The following is a 14,531-nucleotide window of genomic DNA, read 5'->3' on the forward strand; positions in this document are numbered from 1 at the left end:
CCAACCCACACCCTCCATCTCCATAATCATGTTATCTCCCGGTTGGTACATGCATGGGTCACACACAATGTATCCTTTTGAGATTGGCTTTCACCACCCAGCATAATTTCCCTGAGGTGCATTCATGTTGCTGTGTTATCAATAGTTCCTTCCTTTTCATTGCCGATTTGTATCCCGTGGTGTGGATGGACCATAGTTTCTTCAAACAGTCACCCACAGAAGGAAGGACATTTGAGCAGTGTCTGGTTGGGAGCTACTACCAGTGAAGTTGCTATGAACAATCATGTACATGTTCCTGCGTGAAAATAAGTCTTCGTTTCTCTGGGATAAATGCCCAAGAATGCAATCGCTGTGTGTATGATGTGTTAGGGTGCTCCAGAGAAAGGAAAGAGAACCGACAGGAATATATATATGGGGGTGGCAGGGAGGAGAGAGGGAGAGAGGGAGAGAAACAGATTTATTTTAAGGAATTGGCTCATGCGGTTGTAGGAGCTGGCAAGTCTGAAGTCTGCAAAGCAGGTCAGCAGGTTGGAACCCAGGGAAGACTGGATGCAGCAGTCTTGAGCGCAAAAGCAGTCTGCAAGCCGACTTCCTTCCTTTCGGGGTTTCTTAGTCTTTTCTCTTAAGGCCTGCAACTGAGTGGATGAGGCCTACCCACACTATGGGGAACGATCTGCTTTACTCAAAGCCCACTGGTGTAAACGTCAGTCGTATCTAAAACATACCTCCACGGCAAATTCTGTGTTTGACCAAAGGATTGGGCACCCTATCCTAGCGAAGCTGACACATGAAGTTAACCATCATATGTGGTGAGTCAATTTTATTTTATTTTATTGGTTTTTAAAAATAAATTTATTTATTTTTGGCTGCGTTGGGTCTTCATTACTGCGTGCGGGCTTTCTCTAGTTGCGGCACGCGGGGGTTACTCTTCCTTGCGGTGCACGGGCTTCTCATTGGGTGGCTTCTCTTATTGTGGAGCACGGGCTCTAGGCGCACAGGCCTCAGTAGTTGTGACACTCGGGCTCAGTAGTTGTGGCACGCGGGCTTAGTTGCTCCGCGGCATGTGGGATCTTCCCGGACCAGGGCTCAAACCCATGTCCCCTGCATTAGCAGGCGGATTCTTAACCACTGCGCCACCAGGGAAGCCCCTCAATTTTAGTTTTAAAAGGAATTGCCAAATTATTTTCCAGAGTGGTTGCATCATTCGACATTCCCATCAATAATGTGTGGGTGAGCCAGTGTCGTCTCCCCATACTCACCTGCACAGTGTTACCAGTGTTTCACGTTGGCCACTCTGATTGGGGCGTAGCCATTCTCACTGTAGTTTTTTTTTTTTTTTTTTTTTTTTTTTGCGGTACGCGGGCCTCTCACTGCTGTGGCCTCTCCCGTTGCGGAGCACAGGCTCGGGACGCACACGCTCAGCGGCCATGGCTCACGGGCCCAGCCGCTCCATGGCATGTGGGATCTTCCCGGACCGGGGCACGGACCCGCGTCCCCTGCATCGGCAGGCGGACTCTCAACCACTGCGCCACCAGGGAAGCCCTCACTGTAGTTTTAATTTACATTTTTCTAATGGCTAATGACATTGAACATTTTTTCACATGGTTATACGCCATCTGCATGTCCTCCTTGGTGAAATGTCTGCATATCTTTGTGATTTATATTTTGGTATTGGGTGATTACAACTTTAGGGTTGCTATACCTTCTTGGTAAATTAAACATTTTATTATTAGATAGTTACTCTCTTCAACACTACTACTGTTTCTTGCCTTAAAATCTATTTTGTTTTATATTAATGCAACTACCTGAGCTTTTGTTTTTTGGTGTCATACTTCAGGCGTGTCTCTTAAAACAGCTTATATCTGAATTTCTAAAAATCCAATCTGATGACTCTTTCACTAGAGAGTTTAATCCATTCACATATATTGTGATTACTAACATATCCAATCTTATTATGTGTTCTCTTTTTTAAAAAATTTATTTATATTTATTTATTTTTGGCTGCGTTGGTTCCTCTTGCTGCGCACGGGCTTTCTCTAGTTGCGGCCAGCGGGGACTACTCTTCCTTGCAGTGCGCGGGCTTTTCATTGTGGTGGCTTCTCTTGTTGCAGAGCACAGGCTCTAGGCGGGCGGGCTTCAGTAGTTGCAGCACGCAGGCTCAGTAGTTGTGGCTCGTGGGCTCTAGAGCTCAGGCTCAGCAGTTGTGGCGCACAGGCTTAGTTGTTCCGCGGCATGTGGGATCTTCCCGGACCAGGGCTCAAACCTGTGTCCCCTGCATTGGCAGGTGGATTCTTAACCACTGCGCCACCAGGGAAGTCCCTTATTATGTGTTTTCTGATTTTTTTATTTTTTCTTGTAGAGTTGAACTTCTTTTCCCTTTTCTCCCCCATTTCGCTGTCCCTCCCTTCTTTGGAAGGTATACACCGAATAGCAGTTATTTTCTCTGGTTCTCCCAGTTATTGTAACATACATATTTAATAAAATAAAATATAAAGTTAATATCTTTTCCCTCCTTATGATCAATTATACTTTATTATTTTAACACTTGATGAATTTTTAAAATTTACTATTAATTAATTAGGTTGCGCTGGGTCTTAGTTGCGGCAGGTGGGCTCTTTAGTTGCGGCATGCATGTGGGATCGAGCTCCCTGATCAGGAATCAAACCTGGGCGCCCTGCATTGGGAGCGCAGAGTCTTAGCCACTAGACCACCAGGCAAGTCCCTGAACAATTATACTTTAGAATTGTTTATCTCCAATCACTCCTCCCCATTTTTATGGCATTATTGACATTATTTGGGTCCTGTCCTGCTCTCCCACAAATCATCATCATCATTATAATTATTGTTACAACGGAGACAAGAAACGGTGATGTTTTGCCGACAGCCGTGTGGATGTGCTGTCTCGGAAGTGGGTCCTGCCTGTCAGTCGGCATCAGGGGAGACTGCAGCCCCGGCAGATCATCTTCACCGCAGCCTCACAGGATTCCAGGCCAGAGCCACCCAGCTCCTAACCCACAGAAACGGCAAGAAAATATGTTGCCTTAAGCCACTAAGTTTCAAGTTGCCTCGTTCTGCAGCCACAGATAACTGACTCACCCCGGTCTACGATTCCTTCTTGAACTTTACCTTCTCTCTGAAATCCTTCTCTGGAATTTCCTTTAGTCAAGTGCTGTTGGTGGTAAACTCTCAACTTTGTACGAACACGTTTTTATTTTGCCCTCACCCTCAAAAGACAGTTTCTCGGGACGTGGGCCTCTAGGTTAATAATTACGTGTAGAATCTCAGCCACTGACGGCATTTCGCTCTCTCTGGCGTCTGATGTCACTGCGGCAGCTCTTTTGTAGCAAATTGTTTTTCTGTTTCTGGGTTCTTTAACAATATTTTTTTCTGTTTATTTTTATTTTCTGTTTTTTTCTATAACAAACATCTATAAGCTACATAAAACACACATAGGCAACCCCCAACTAAAATCCTTCCATAGCTCTCTAACAGAGCTCAGGAAAAAGTACAAAGTCCATCCATAGCCCATCGTGCCCTGGCTCTACGCCTCCCGAACTCTTCCTCTTCTAAACCTCTCCATTCCTGGCATGACCCATGTGCTCCCTTGCCTCTATCTTACTCATCATCTGAGGCTTGGTTCAGGTATCCATTCACTTTTCAACTTGTCCAGGAGAGGTTTTCCCTGAACTGTCTCTTCACCCCTCCCCCAATAACCACACCTGCCCCCAACCCCACAGTAAAGGTTAGAGACGTCTCCCTCAATGTCTTTAGCAATCTTTTAAGAGAAAATGTCATTTCTTTTTATTCATCCTGGCTGGGATCCACTGGGATTCCTGGATCTGAGAATTGATATTTTTAGCCAATTCTGGAAAGATTTAAGCCAGTTTACCTTCATATATTGTCCCTCCTTCCCTAGCCTCTCTCTCAGGAAATCCAATCAGACAAGCAGCCCTCTCCCCCTTATCTTTCAAGATCCTCCTCTCGTCCATATTTCTCAACTCTGTCTCCCTGGGCCGTGTTCTGGACCATTTCCTAAGCTCTGTCTTTCAATTCACTAAGTCTCCCTTCAGCTATGCTGAAATTTTCCATCTGAGGTCCATTTGAGTTTTAAATCTTTATATATATTTTAAATTCCTGGTTCTATTAGACTCTTTTTCATGTTATCGGTCACCTTTATAGAAGAAAAGATTACACTTTTCTTTTAACAGAATAAGAAACTATAAAGACTATTCCTTGTTCGTATTCTCTGGGATCTCTTTTATTTCTTCAGGCGTACAAAACACAGCCATTTTATGTTCTCTGATTATTGAATATCTGAATCTGCTGTTTCTGCTGGCTCTCATGGTAGATTCTTTCCTTGTGGTGTTTGTGAAAATTTTTTTAAGCTGGAGATGCTCATTTTCCTTGGAACTTGGTCTGTAGGAAATCCTTGAGGCCTGGTGGAGTTGCATTGCTCTAGAGCAGAGATGCTCAGCTAAGGGCAACTTTGCCCCCTGGGCACTGGCAATGTCCAGACATTTTGGTCATCACAACTGAGTGTGTGTGCGTGTTGCTGGCATCTAGTGGATAGAGGCCAGGGATGGTGCTAAACATCCTACGGGGCACAGACAGCTCCCCCAAGACTTAACGCGGCCCCAGACATCCCCCGTGCACGGCTAAGAAACACTCGCTGCTCTAGCGAGGACGTTTGGCTTCCACCAGCCGCCTGGGCCCCGCCAACCTGGGGCCACTTACAATTCTCCCCTTGGGGTCTCTAGGGCCGCACAGGCAGCCTGATTTCAGACTGCAAATGAATAGGATGCATTTTCCACCCTGCGTGGAAAGCCAGCGCCACGAGGCCTCTCCCTGAGTCGCGGGTTTCTTCCACACTCACCCTGCAGCTGAAGGGTCCCCCTTCTGTGGGCAGTACCCCTGGGGCAGACACTGGCTTCTGGTCCTGCCTTCCAAGTTCCGCGAAGACCTCAGGGGGAAAGCAGATACCCTCAGGGCAAAGGCTACCCCCTTTGCCGTTTCAGCCTCTGCCGGTTCGTTCCCTCTATATCCAAGGTGCAGGGCTGGGCAGGAGCCAGTCAGGTGAAGCAGGAAGTGGGTGTTCCCAGGGACGGAAGAGCACTTGCAAAGCCCAGAAACGGGAGAGCCCGGGCCGGCAGGGCTGGGGGCCGGGGATGTGGAGGCTGAACCCTGCTTGGGGCCTGGGTCTGCCCGTTTGTTTAGCATCTAAGGTCCGTGGGGAGGACCAAGCAGGCCAGCTTTGGCCCAGGCATGAATCCAGTGAATCCCCAACACCATGCCCTCGGGGCTCCCCTGGAACTGGACACAAGCAGAACCCCCTTCTTAGAGGCCACCCTCCATCTGCTCCTGACTGAGGGACAGCCGCCTAGTCTTGAGCGGGGCAAGACGCCCTTGGACCCCCGGGGCCAATCACCCACTGGACCTGCAGGTGTCCCAGCCCGCCCCAGGTTCCCCTACTCCGGGCCCCATCTGAGACGCTACAGCGGGGCCTCCAAGGCCGCAGTCACCAGTGCATGTGGCGCCCTCTGCTGGCCACTCTTGGGAACGCAGCCTAGTGTGATCAGTGCCTTCCACTGGAGACCCCAGGTGGGAGGGGAGACACACCAGCTGCCAGGGCTGCCCAGATCTGGTGAACACGAGGGGGTGTCCCCCACTGTCCACTGACAGTGGCAGGAGCAGCTTCGGGCTGTGTGTTGGCATGATGGAGTCCCACCCCAGGTCAGGCCCCCAAGACCAAGATGGAGTCAATGTCTGGGGTCTCAGAACATCCTGGGGTTAGGGGAGCCCGGACTGGAAGGGAGGAAGGAGGGCGGTGCTCGGGCTGGCCAGGGCGCCTTCAGCCTCAGGGCTCAGTGCCAGGCCGCGAGGCCCCTCGTCCATGCCTGGGGCCGGCTAGATGAAGGTGGAGTCCAGGGGCCCAGCGTCCTGCTGGCTGAGGGCACGGGCCTCAAACAGCTGCTTGATGAGGGCGGACTTCTCCTGCTCCAGCTGTGTGATACGCTCGCTCTTGTCGGTCACCTCCTGGGCGGGCAGGAGGGCAGTCAGGGCCTGCCCGGCCTCCGGCCCCGGGCCACGCACCCCGCCCGCAGCTCACCTGGGTGAGGAGCCGGTTCTGCTCCTTCAGCATGAGGACGGTCTGCTGCTGCCAGCTGGGGACCGCGGGCGAGGCGGGTGCCAGGGCGGGGCCCAGGGGCCCTGAGGAGGACGAGGGCAGAGCCTACAGGAGGGCACGGTCAGGCAGGCCTGGCAGCCCTGGCACAGCCCCTAGGACAAGGGTGAGGGCGGCACCGAGCTGGTCTGGCGAGCACTCACCCTTCCGGCACAGGCCGCGGCCAGCAGCTCCCCCAAGCATCGGGCCACCTCCTGCACCTTGGGTAGCAGCTGCCCCAGCAGGCGGGGGCTCCCCTCAGCCCCGAAGCCCTGGGAGGAGAGTGGGGGAGGGGTGGTCAGAGCGCAGGCCGGCCAGGGTCAGCCCCAATGCCTCGAGGGGGGGTCCCCACGGTTGGGGGAAGTCACTGCTCTGAGCTGAGGGAGCCCAGGGGTGTCGCAGCAGGTGGGGAATATCACGGGGGGGGGCGTGGCCCAGCATTCTGGGTGGAGGGACAGCCACTGTGCCCAGCTGGGGGTGCCCGGGTTTGGGTGGGTGATCACTGTGTGTGTTGGGCGAGGGCCACTCTGCCTGGGGCTGGGGGGCAGCCTAGCCCTGGACAGCATCACTCACGGCACTGGCCCTGCTTTGGCCCAGGCGACGCTGGCGCTCCTGCACGCGCTGCAGCTGCTGCTGGTACCACTCCCGGCCCCGTGCCATCATCTCCAGGCCCTGCAGTAGCACCTCCTGCTCCTGTTCCAGCTCCTTCATCTGCTTCAGCTGCGACACACGGGCACGCGCCATGCCAACGGGCGTAATAGCGGGTGCCGCCTGCACCTGTCTATGTCCGCAACTCACCCAGCCCGCACAGGAACGGGCCCACCGGCCCGTGTGCGCACACCCGTACTCGCGTGAGCCCTCCTGCGCTGGGAAGCACAGCCCGCCTCCTCCTCCGTGGGGCCCTGGCCTTCCTCAGGCCCTCCACGCAGCCCTCCCCAGGGGAACCTTCCCGTCTCTTTATGGCGAGTGGTAGCCCCCGGCTGCTGGGCCGGCCTACCATAGCAGGGAAGCAGGCAGGGGCCAGCGCAGTGCTGAGGAGGGGGCCAAACGTTCCCCCTAAAGGACTTCCTGACCTGGCCGCGGGCCGGCCCGCAAGGGGATTCAAAGCAGGATGGGGAGAGAGGTTTAGAACTGCCGACGTTCCTGCCACAGAATCCCCCAGAACCCGAAACCAGCTGTCCCCTCCCGGGCAGAGGGGTGGTCCAGCAGGCCACGTCTGGGGGCCAAGGCCAAAGCCAGGCAAGATGGAGAGCCCCCCAGAGCCCCCCGGGCCCTTACTCACCAGGTCGCAGTCCACACCGTTGGTGATGGTGTGTCTCCGACGTTCCCCTCGGGCACGGGGGCCCCACCGGGCATCCCCCACGCCCAGCTCCCGGGCCCTGCAGGCCACTGCATCTGCAGCAGAGGCGAGGGCCTGGCTCACTTCCAGGCCTGCCAAGTCAAGCTTGACTCCCCCAGCCCCGCAAAGACCCATCCCGGACCCCCTGCCAACCAACCCCAGCCATGCAGAGCCAGGTGTGCCGGCCTGCATGCCTCGGGATTCCTCAGCAATTCAGAACCTCCGCACCCGGCCGGTGCCAGGCTGGGGTCTGGGCCCCACTCGACCTCCACAAGCTCCCCTCACACCTGCCTTGGGGACAGCCGTGTGGCCGCTGAGGCTGCATGTTTGCACACACCCCACACACACGCCTCAGGCGTGAGCTCCCTGAGGGCAGGGGTTTCCTCTGGCTCATCTGTGCACACCCAGGGCCCGCGCCTCAGGGGCTCAAAGGCTGCTAGGTAGGAGACAGCGAGGCGGCCTCTGGAGTCCACTCTGTCTCCTTGTCCGCCCAGGCCCTTTAAGGGTGACTGGAGTTCACGCAGGAGAAACGTGGGGCATGGGTGGCAGAGACCTGACTTCTCCCGGGAAGGTGACTGCAGCGTAAAGTTAGTTCCCTGCGTGTGTGCACCGGCCGTGCCCTCAGCAGGCAACTCCTACAGCAAATGTGGCCAGCTGCAGTCGGCTGGGGGCCGGAAAGCCAGGTACTTCCCTGGGAGAGCCTCCTGGAGGGCCAGCAGGCTTTCCTGGGGGATGGGGGAGTATGTGCAGGGCTGCCCAGGAGGGCAGGAGTGGGGTGCCGGTGAGGAGGGCACCCTCCACTGGCTCCCTAGCCCTATGCCCCACCCGGCACAGTGGTGGGCGGTGGTGCAAGAAGGGGGCACAGGTATGCCTGCTAGGGGCACGTCCAGAGGACTGGCACCAGGTGGCCACGCAGGCCACCAGCCAGCCCTGGCAGACAGGCTCCAGGCAGGCCGAGTTCACGTTCCAACCTGCCGGGCTGCCCGGCAAGCAGAGAAGGCACAGTGGGGGAAGGGGGACAGGACACCCCGGAACACCTGGGCTAGTCTGCACTGTCAGGTCTGCAGGGCAGCCCCGGGACCCCCAGAGGACGGCACGCTGGACGCCCAGCGGCTGACCAGCAGGCAGAGGCATCAGCACCCGTGTCTGGGCCTGATAGAGCAGCGGGTACTTATGGAGCCCAGGCCGGCCTGCTGTGCACTCTGAGCTCCGAGAGGGAACAGGAAGCGGGACCTGGGCCTCTGAGAGGGCTTGGGAAGCTGTGCGCATGGAGGCCTTTCTCTTCCCGGGGTGCTGGGGGCTCCTGGAGCTCAAGGTTTGGCACCCAAAGAGTGTGCCACACGCCCTGGCTGGGCCTCTGCCTGCAAAAGGTGACAGCGAGAGCCCTGGCCTGAAGCCTGGAGAGGGACGGATGTGAACCCTGCCCCGTGGTGGGCAACGGCCAGGCGCCCGACCCCGGAGCTGGACCTCAGAGGGCTGCAGTGAGGGACCCCATGTCACACAGGGCACCAGGGCAAAGCCGGGTGGACGACAGGACTGCGGCCGCCAAACCCCAAACCCACGGCTGATTTCCAGCTGTGCAGCCACGTGGATTGCGCCAGCCCTGGACTCAGGCCAGGCACACGCAGAAGCCCACTCCCCCTACACACACCTCGGGGACAGGGAGGCTGGGCAGCGAGGCGCCTGCGTGCGGGAGCCCTCAGCCTCGGGTGGGCTGCTGGATTAGCTCACCAGGGAGGCTAGGGGGTCGCCGCAGCTCCAGCTGGCAGTCTCGGGCTGGGGAATATGTCCAAGCCTGGGCGGGGGGGTCCAGCGAAGCTGGCAGAGCGGTGGGCAGCACAGAAAGGGCTGGCAGCTGCCCGGGTGGAAGGCCTGCACCTGCACAGGCTGAATGGGCCGAGGGGCCCAGCCCCCGCCCACAGCCATAAAGCAGGTCTTGTTCCCAGGGCAGACTCTGGGGGACAAACAGGGGACCATTCAGCCATCTCCTGTCCCTGCCAAGTGGACCGGACGCCAGGCCATCCCCAGGGGCTGTGGTCGGTCCCTCCCAGGTGTCAGAGGTGCCACGGCTCCAGGCCTGGAAAACTGGGCTGGAGACCACCCACCCCTCTGCTTTTTCCTGGCAGCTACGCCAGGTCCTCCTGCACCACCTCTGGCAGCTCCTGCCTGCCCTGGCCTCAGAGCGGGGCAGCGGGCCCAGGCCCCTTGGCGGAGCCGTCAGACTGAGAGGGACTAAAGAAGGCGGCAAGGGCCCTTCACAGTCTGGGGGTCCTCGCTCTATGCCAGTGAGAACTGCCTCTGCCTAATTCACCAGGTGAGCCCAAGGGCCCAGGTGTCCCCAGGTGTGGGCAGTTACTGGAGGTGGAGAGCCCCCTCATACTGGACAGGTTCCCCGGTGCCCCGCTAGGATTTGGTACAGAGTGGGTTCCTGGTGGGGTTTGCTGAGTCACCCACCAGCCCCTTGGCCCGGGTCCCTGAGCACACTGGCATGGGGACGAGGTTTCTTCCCCTCCGGGCCGCCAGGTGTGTACCAGGCTCAGAAGCCGATGAAGAGCTCTCCGTTCTTGTCCCCCCGCTGGGAGATGCTCGGGCAGCACCTCTTCGGTGCGCCGGCGAGGGGAGCTACGAGGCGGGGCCGGGGTCCGCCCCGCACTCACCAGCGTCCGTGTTCGGGCTCCGCTCCAGCGCCGCGCCCTGGGGCCGTTCGGGCTCCTCCGGGCCGGGCGCCGCCTCCGCCGGGCTGCACAGCTTCTCTAGGCTCCGGGCCGCGCCACCCGGGCCGGCCGGCGGGGGGCGCGCGCCCAGGGGCAGGGGCTTCCTCTCCAGGACCGTCCGCGGCTCGTCGGCCGGCGCGAACACCAGGCGCTGCGGCGGCGGCGGCTGCCCCCCTGGCCGCGCCGGGCAGCCTCCTCGGGCCGGGGCGCGCGCCGGGGCCCGCGTGCCGCCGTCGGCGCTCAGCAGTGAGGTGCGCAGGCCGGCCACGAAGCGCTCGAAGGTCAGGTAGCCGCTGGCCGGGGCCACCTGGCGCAGGCCCTCGAGCACGCCGCGGGGCAGCTCGCGAGCGTCGGCGCCCTGCCAGCGGGACTCGATCTCGCGCAGGTGCACGATGCCGCGCCGCCGGTCGTCCAGGATGTCGAAGAGGGTGCGCAGGCTCTGCAAGAAGGCGCGCGGCAGACCCTCCGTGCCGGGCGCGGGCGCGGAAGGCGGCCCGCGGCCGGGCTCGGCCATTGCGGCTCCGGCCATGGGCGCCCGCCGGCACGCCTCGGTCCTCGGCCTGCCCCGGGCTGGTCCCCGCGTGGCCCAGAGTCCGTCCCCGCGCGCCCCGACGGCGGGCCCGGCGGCACGCAACCCCTCGCGACAATAGCTGCGACTTTTTGAATGGGCTTCCTCGCGTTGTCAGCGCTCATTAGCATTCGCGGCGGCCATTGGCCGAGGCTGACCCATCTCCTCTCCGATTGGCTGAGAGGCCGGCAGCCCGGTTTGATTTTCGAGCGGAGGGGTCGGAGCCTCGCGCGGAGGCCCCCGGCCAGTAGAGGGCTGGGTCCCCCAACTCTGCCTCCCTCCCGACCTCGCGGGTGGGGGAGGGACCCCTGAGCGGCCCCCTTATACTTCCCAACCCCCACCACACCAGCCCTCCCGCCGCGGTTCCGCCCTTGCGGGGTTTGGCCGCCCAACCCACCTCCCAAGGGCGGGGCCAGGCGCCCTGCAGAAAACCTGTCCCCAGGTGGCCTCCTGGGATATGGATGGGGAGCACAGCCCTCCTGACACCCACCTTCCCCCTCTAGCTCCCCTGGGCGCTCTTCGCTGAGGGTCCCCCGGCGCAACCCTGGGGCTCCTTTCTCTTGCGCCAGGCGGGCCCCAAGAGGATTGTGGGCTCCAGCCAGCTGGGCGCTTCCCCTCACAGAGGCCTCTCTGTCCCCACGGCTGCTAGCTTTTCCTCTGGCCCCTGGGGATAGCCTGGCCTTTCCTGTCGGCTGCAGGACAAAGCCACGTTTCCCGTGTCCCCAGATTCCCGTCTGCTCGCAAGGTCCTCTGCTCCGGCCCCTTACTCTGGCTGGTCACTTCCTCCAGCTGCTCCTAGGGCTCTCATGGCCTCCTCAGGCCAGCTAGGCAGCCGTGTGTACCGCCGCCACCACGGCCTCTGGCTTCATTTCTAGCCAGGATGTGGTCACTCCATCTGGGCAGTCTGGGAGGGGACAGGGCTTAGCCTGCAGTCCAGCTCTGGGAGGCCATCTCAGGACCAACCGGTGGAACCCCTCCCCCAAACCAGGGACGTACCCCCTGGGACCCCTGCCTTCACCACAGCCTGTCCTCAGACCCTGCCCTGCTCCCTCCCCTCCCCTGACAGTTTTCCACATGCAGCTGGCGCCTTGCCACTGAACACTGCACATGTGTTACCTGCTGCTTCAGAAGCAGACTGTCCGCCTTCAGGGGTAAAACAGCAAAGAGTCGCCAAACACCTCCTCCAGACAGGCTGCTGGCACAGGGCTCGGCTCCACCCTCTGGCTGGCCTGCCTACCTGGGTCTCTGTGTCCTTGGGCCCCAGGCACTGCTCTGTGTCTCAGGCTGTAGGGGCAGCTGCCCTGGCCAGGGAGTGTCCTGGGTCCATTTCTCCCCTGGGGTTACCCCTCAAAGTGAGGACTCTTTTGTGGTAAGGAATCTGGGGGTTACCTAGAAAGCCGTGAGCCTGGAGTCACCCCATGGAGACTGGTCCGTCCCTGTCTTCCCAAAGTGTCAGGACCAGCCGAAGTCCCAGGGGGCATTCAAGCCATTTGTCCTACAGTTCATCTCCCCCCTCCTTCTCTGCTTCCAGCAACACCGCCCCCCACTCCCCTATCCTTAGGGTACCAGCATTCCCTCACCTCTGGGCCTTTGCACTTGCTGGCTTTCCTACCAGGAACACCCTTCCTGTTTGCTCCTGGCTCAGCCCTGTGCTCTCTGGAAGCAGGGCCTGGTCCTCAGTGGTGCTCCGTGGAAACCACCCTGGAGGTCGCAGCAGAAAGAGCATCTTTGTGTGGGATGCCAAGCCAGGGCGAGGCCTGTGCGAGGGGGAGGCCTGGGGACAGCTCTATGGGGGTCAGTGCGGGTGTGGAGGCCGGCGGCCGGCGGCCAGCGGACAGCGAGTGGTACTGCTGCCTCTCAGGGCCACGTGGCCAGCGGGACCCAGACGAGACTAGGGCCCTTGTGAGCCTGCGCCCACTGTGTTGAGGAAGCAAAGGCCTCTCAGGGCATCTAGGGCTGTGGGGAAGGTGGCCCCCGCTGGCCCTTGGTCTGTGGGCTTTCCGTGGCCCCGGGCTAGGCACTGGAGGAAGCCATGGAGGCAATTGGAATCAGTGGCAGCTCTGGGCGTGGGACTAAGACGTGGCCCCCGTGTCCTTCCTATCCTGAAGTCTGATCATTTCCTCCTTCCAAGCTGCTTTCCAGCCTGGCCCACTTTCCCAGCGGCAGCTTTCAGATTTGCTGTCACCTGGGGCAGTTTCCTAGAGCCCCAGGCAAGGCAGGTGCTCTGCGGCCCTTAAACTTTTTGAGGTAGCCACCTCAGTTGTACCTTTCACTGTGCCAGCCTGGAGCTCCCTGGAGTGGGCAGGGGCCCTGGGCCCCTCTGTCCCCAGCTAGCACGGGGTGTGGGAGGAGGGACAGGCACCTGCCTCCAGTCCGGAGCGGACCCCAGGGCTCTCTGGCCTCCACTCCCACAGTGACAACCAGGAACCCTTGTTGGCCTTGGGGTCCTGCTCCCCCGAACCCTTTGGACTAGGCCCTAGTCCAAAGGAAAGGTGGCTTCACGGCCACAAGCGTGCCCTTGGCAGGGGTCCGGGAAGCTGTCGCCCGCCCCTGCCTCCTTGCTTCTCCCGCGTGTTTGCGCCCGGCTGCCCGGGTGGGTCAGCTCCCGCGCTCTTGGCCCTGCAGGGGCCTCTGGCTTCCCAGCCCCGATCGTCCCAACCCTGCTGATCTCACTTTCACCCACGCCTTGAGGTGGGATTTAGGGGTTACCCTGACCAAGATGGACCCCAAGTTGATGTTCTGACACCTGCCTTCCAAGGCACGTGTGCAAGGGCAGTAAGAGCTGGGTGGACTCTGGCCTGGGGTGTGGAGCCTGCTCTGCTCCCTGCTTCCCTGCCTTTCACGTCCAGCTCCAGCATCTGCCCCGGGCCGCCCTTCTCTGCCACAGGCTACAGGAGCAGGCCATCCACTCATTCAGCACGCGCTCTCGACCAGTTGTGTGGCCCAGTCACTGTGCTAGGCTTGGGGTCCAACACGTTCGTTCCGTTAACAAACACTGACTGAGTGTCCACTGTGTGCTGGGCGTGGATCTAAAGTGAGGGACAGGGCTTCCCTGGTGGCGCAGTGGTTGAGAGTCCGCCTGCCGATGCAGGGGACGCGGGTTCGTGGCCCGGTCCGGGAGGATCCCACATGCTACAGAGCGGCTGGGCCCGTGAGCCATGGCCGCTGAGCCTGCGCGTCCGGAGCCTGTGCTCCGCGATGGGAGAGGACACAACGGTGAGAGGCCCGCGTACCACAAAAAAAAAATTAAAGTGAGAGACAGAGCAGTGAACCAGACAGCATCCAGCTCTCATGGGGTTTACTTCTCATCGGGAAGTCAGGCAGGGAAGAATGTAGAAAGGCACGAAGGAACAGAAGAGGATGGGAAGGTCTCTCCAACTGTGACTTGTGAGGCGAGATCTGGCAAAGTGGGGCAGAAAGTCACGTGACTTTCTGAGGAAGAGCCATTCAGGTGCAAAGGCCCTGAGGCAGGCTGACTTCTTTCAGGTCCAGGAGAAGGTACAGTGGGCCCCCAGGAGGCTGTGAAGCGCCACGTCCTAACCCAGAAAGGGTAGTGGAAGGGGTGGGGCTCTATGGGCAGAACCTGCCTGCCAGGAGAGGCAAGGGCCTTAACACAGGTTCCCTGGGACAGGCTGGGGGAGATCTTACTTTTCATTTTGGGTCCTAAAGCACCTTTTGAACTTGTTTTAACCATGGGCATGTATTACTTTCAGACTTAATAAAACTCATTTCTAAAAGAAAGTTTTGTCT

General features: G+C 59.3%; 1 protein-coding gene across 2 annotated transcripts; it reads right to left on the bottom strand.

The window, feature by feature from the left end:
• Nucleotides 1-2,434: 2,434 nt before the first annotated feature.
• Nucleotides 2,435-13,595, bottom strand: SAPCD2 (suppressor APC domain containing 2). Of its 2 annotated transcripts, XM_004284960.3 has the most exons (6): nt 10,157-13,589; nt 7,443-7,555; nt 6,734-6,880; nt 6,325-6,432; nt 6,107-6,229; nt 2,435-6,033 (listed from the first exon to the last, which is right to left on the bottom strand). In XM_004284960.3, exons 1-6 carry the CDS (start codon nt 10,740-10,742, stop codon nt 5,905-5,907), a joined length of 1,206 nt encoding a protein of 401 aa, XP_004285008.1. In that variant the 5' UTR covers nt 10,743-13,589; the 3' UTR covers nt 2,435-5,904. The 2 variants fall into 2 exon arrangements, with proteins under 2 accessions (XP_004285008.1, XP_033271140.1); XM_033415249.2 differs by having other exon boundaries at nt 2,435-6,229; nt 10,157-13,595.
• Between the last annotated feature and the right edge of the window lie 936 nt (nt 13,596-14,531).

This window comes from Orcinus orca, chromosome 6 (assembly GCF_937001465.1).
Source record: "Orcinus orca chromosome 6, mOrcOrc1.1, whole genome shotgun sequence".
Classification (NCBI taxonomy): domain Eukaryota; kingdom Metazoa; phylum Chordata; class Mammalia; order Artiodactyla; family Delphinidae; genus Orcinus; species Orcinus orca.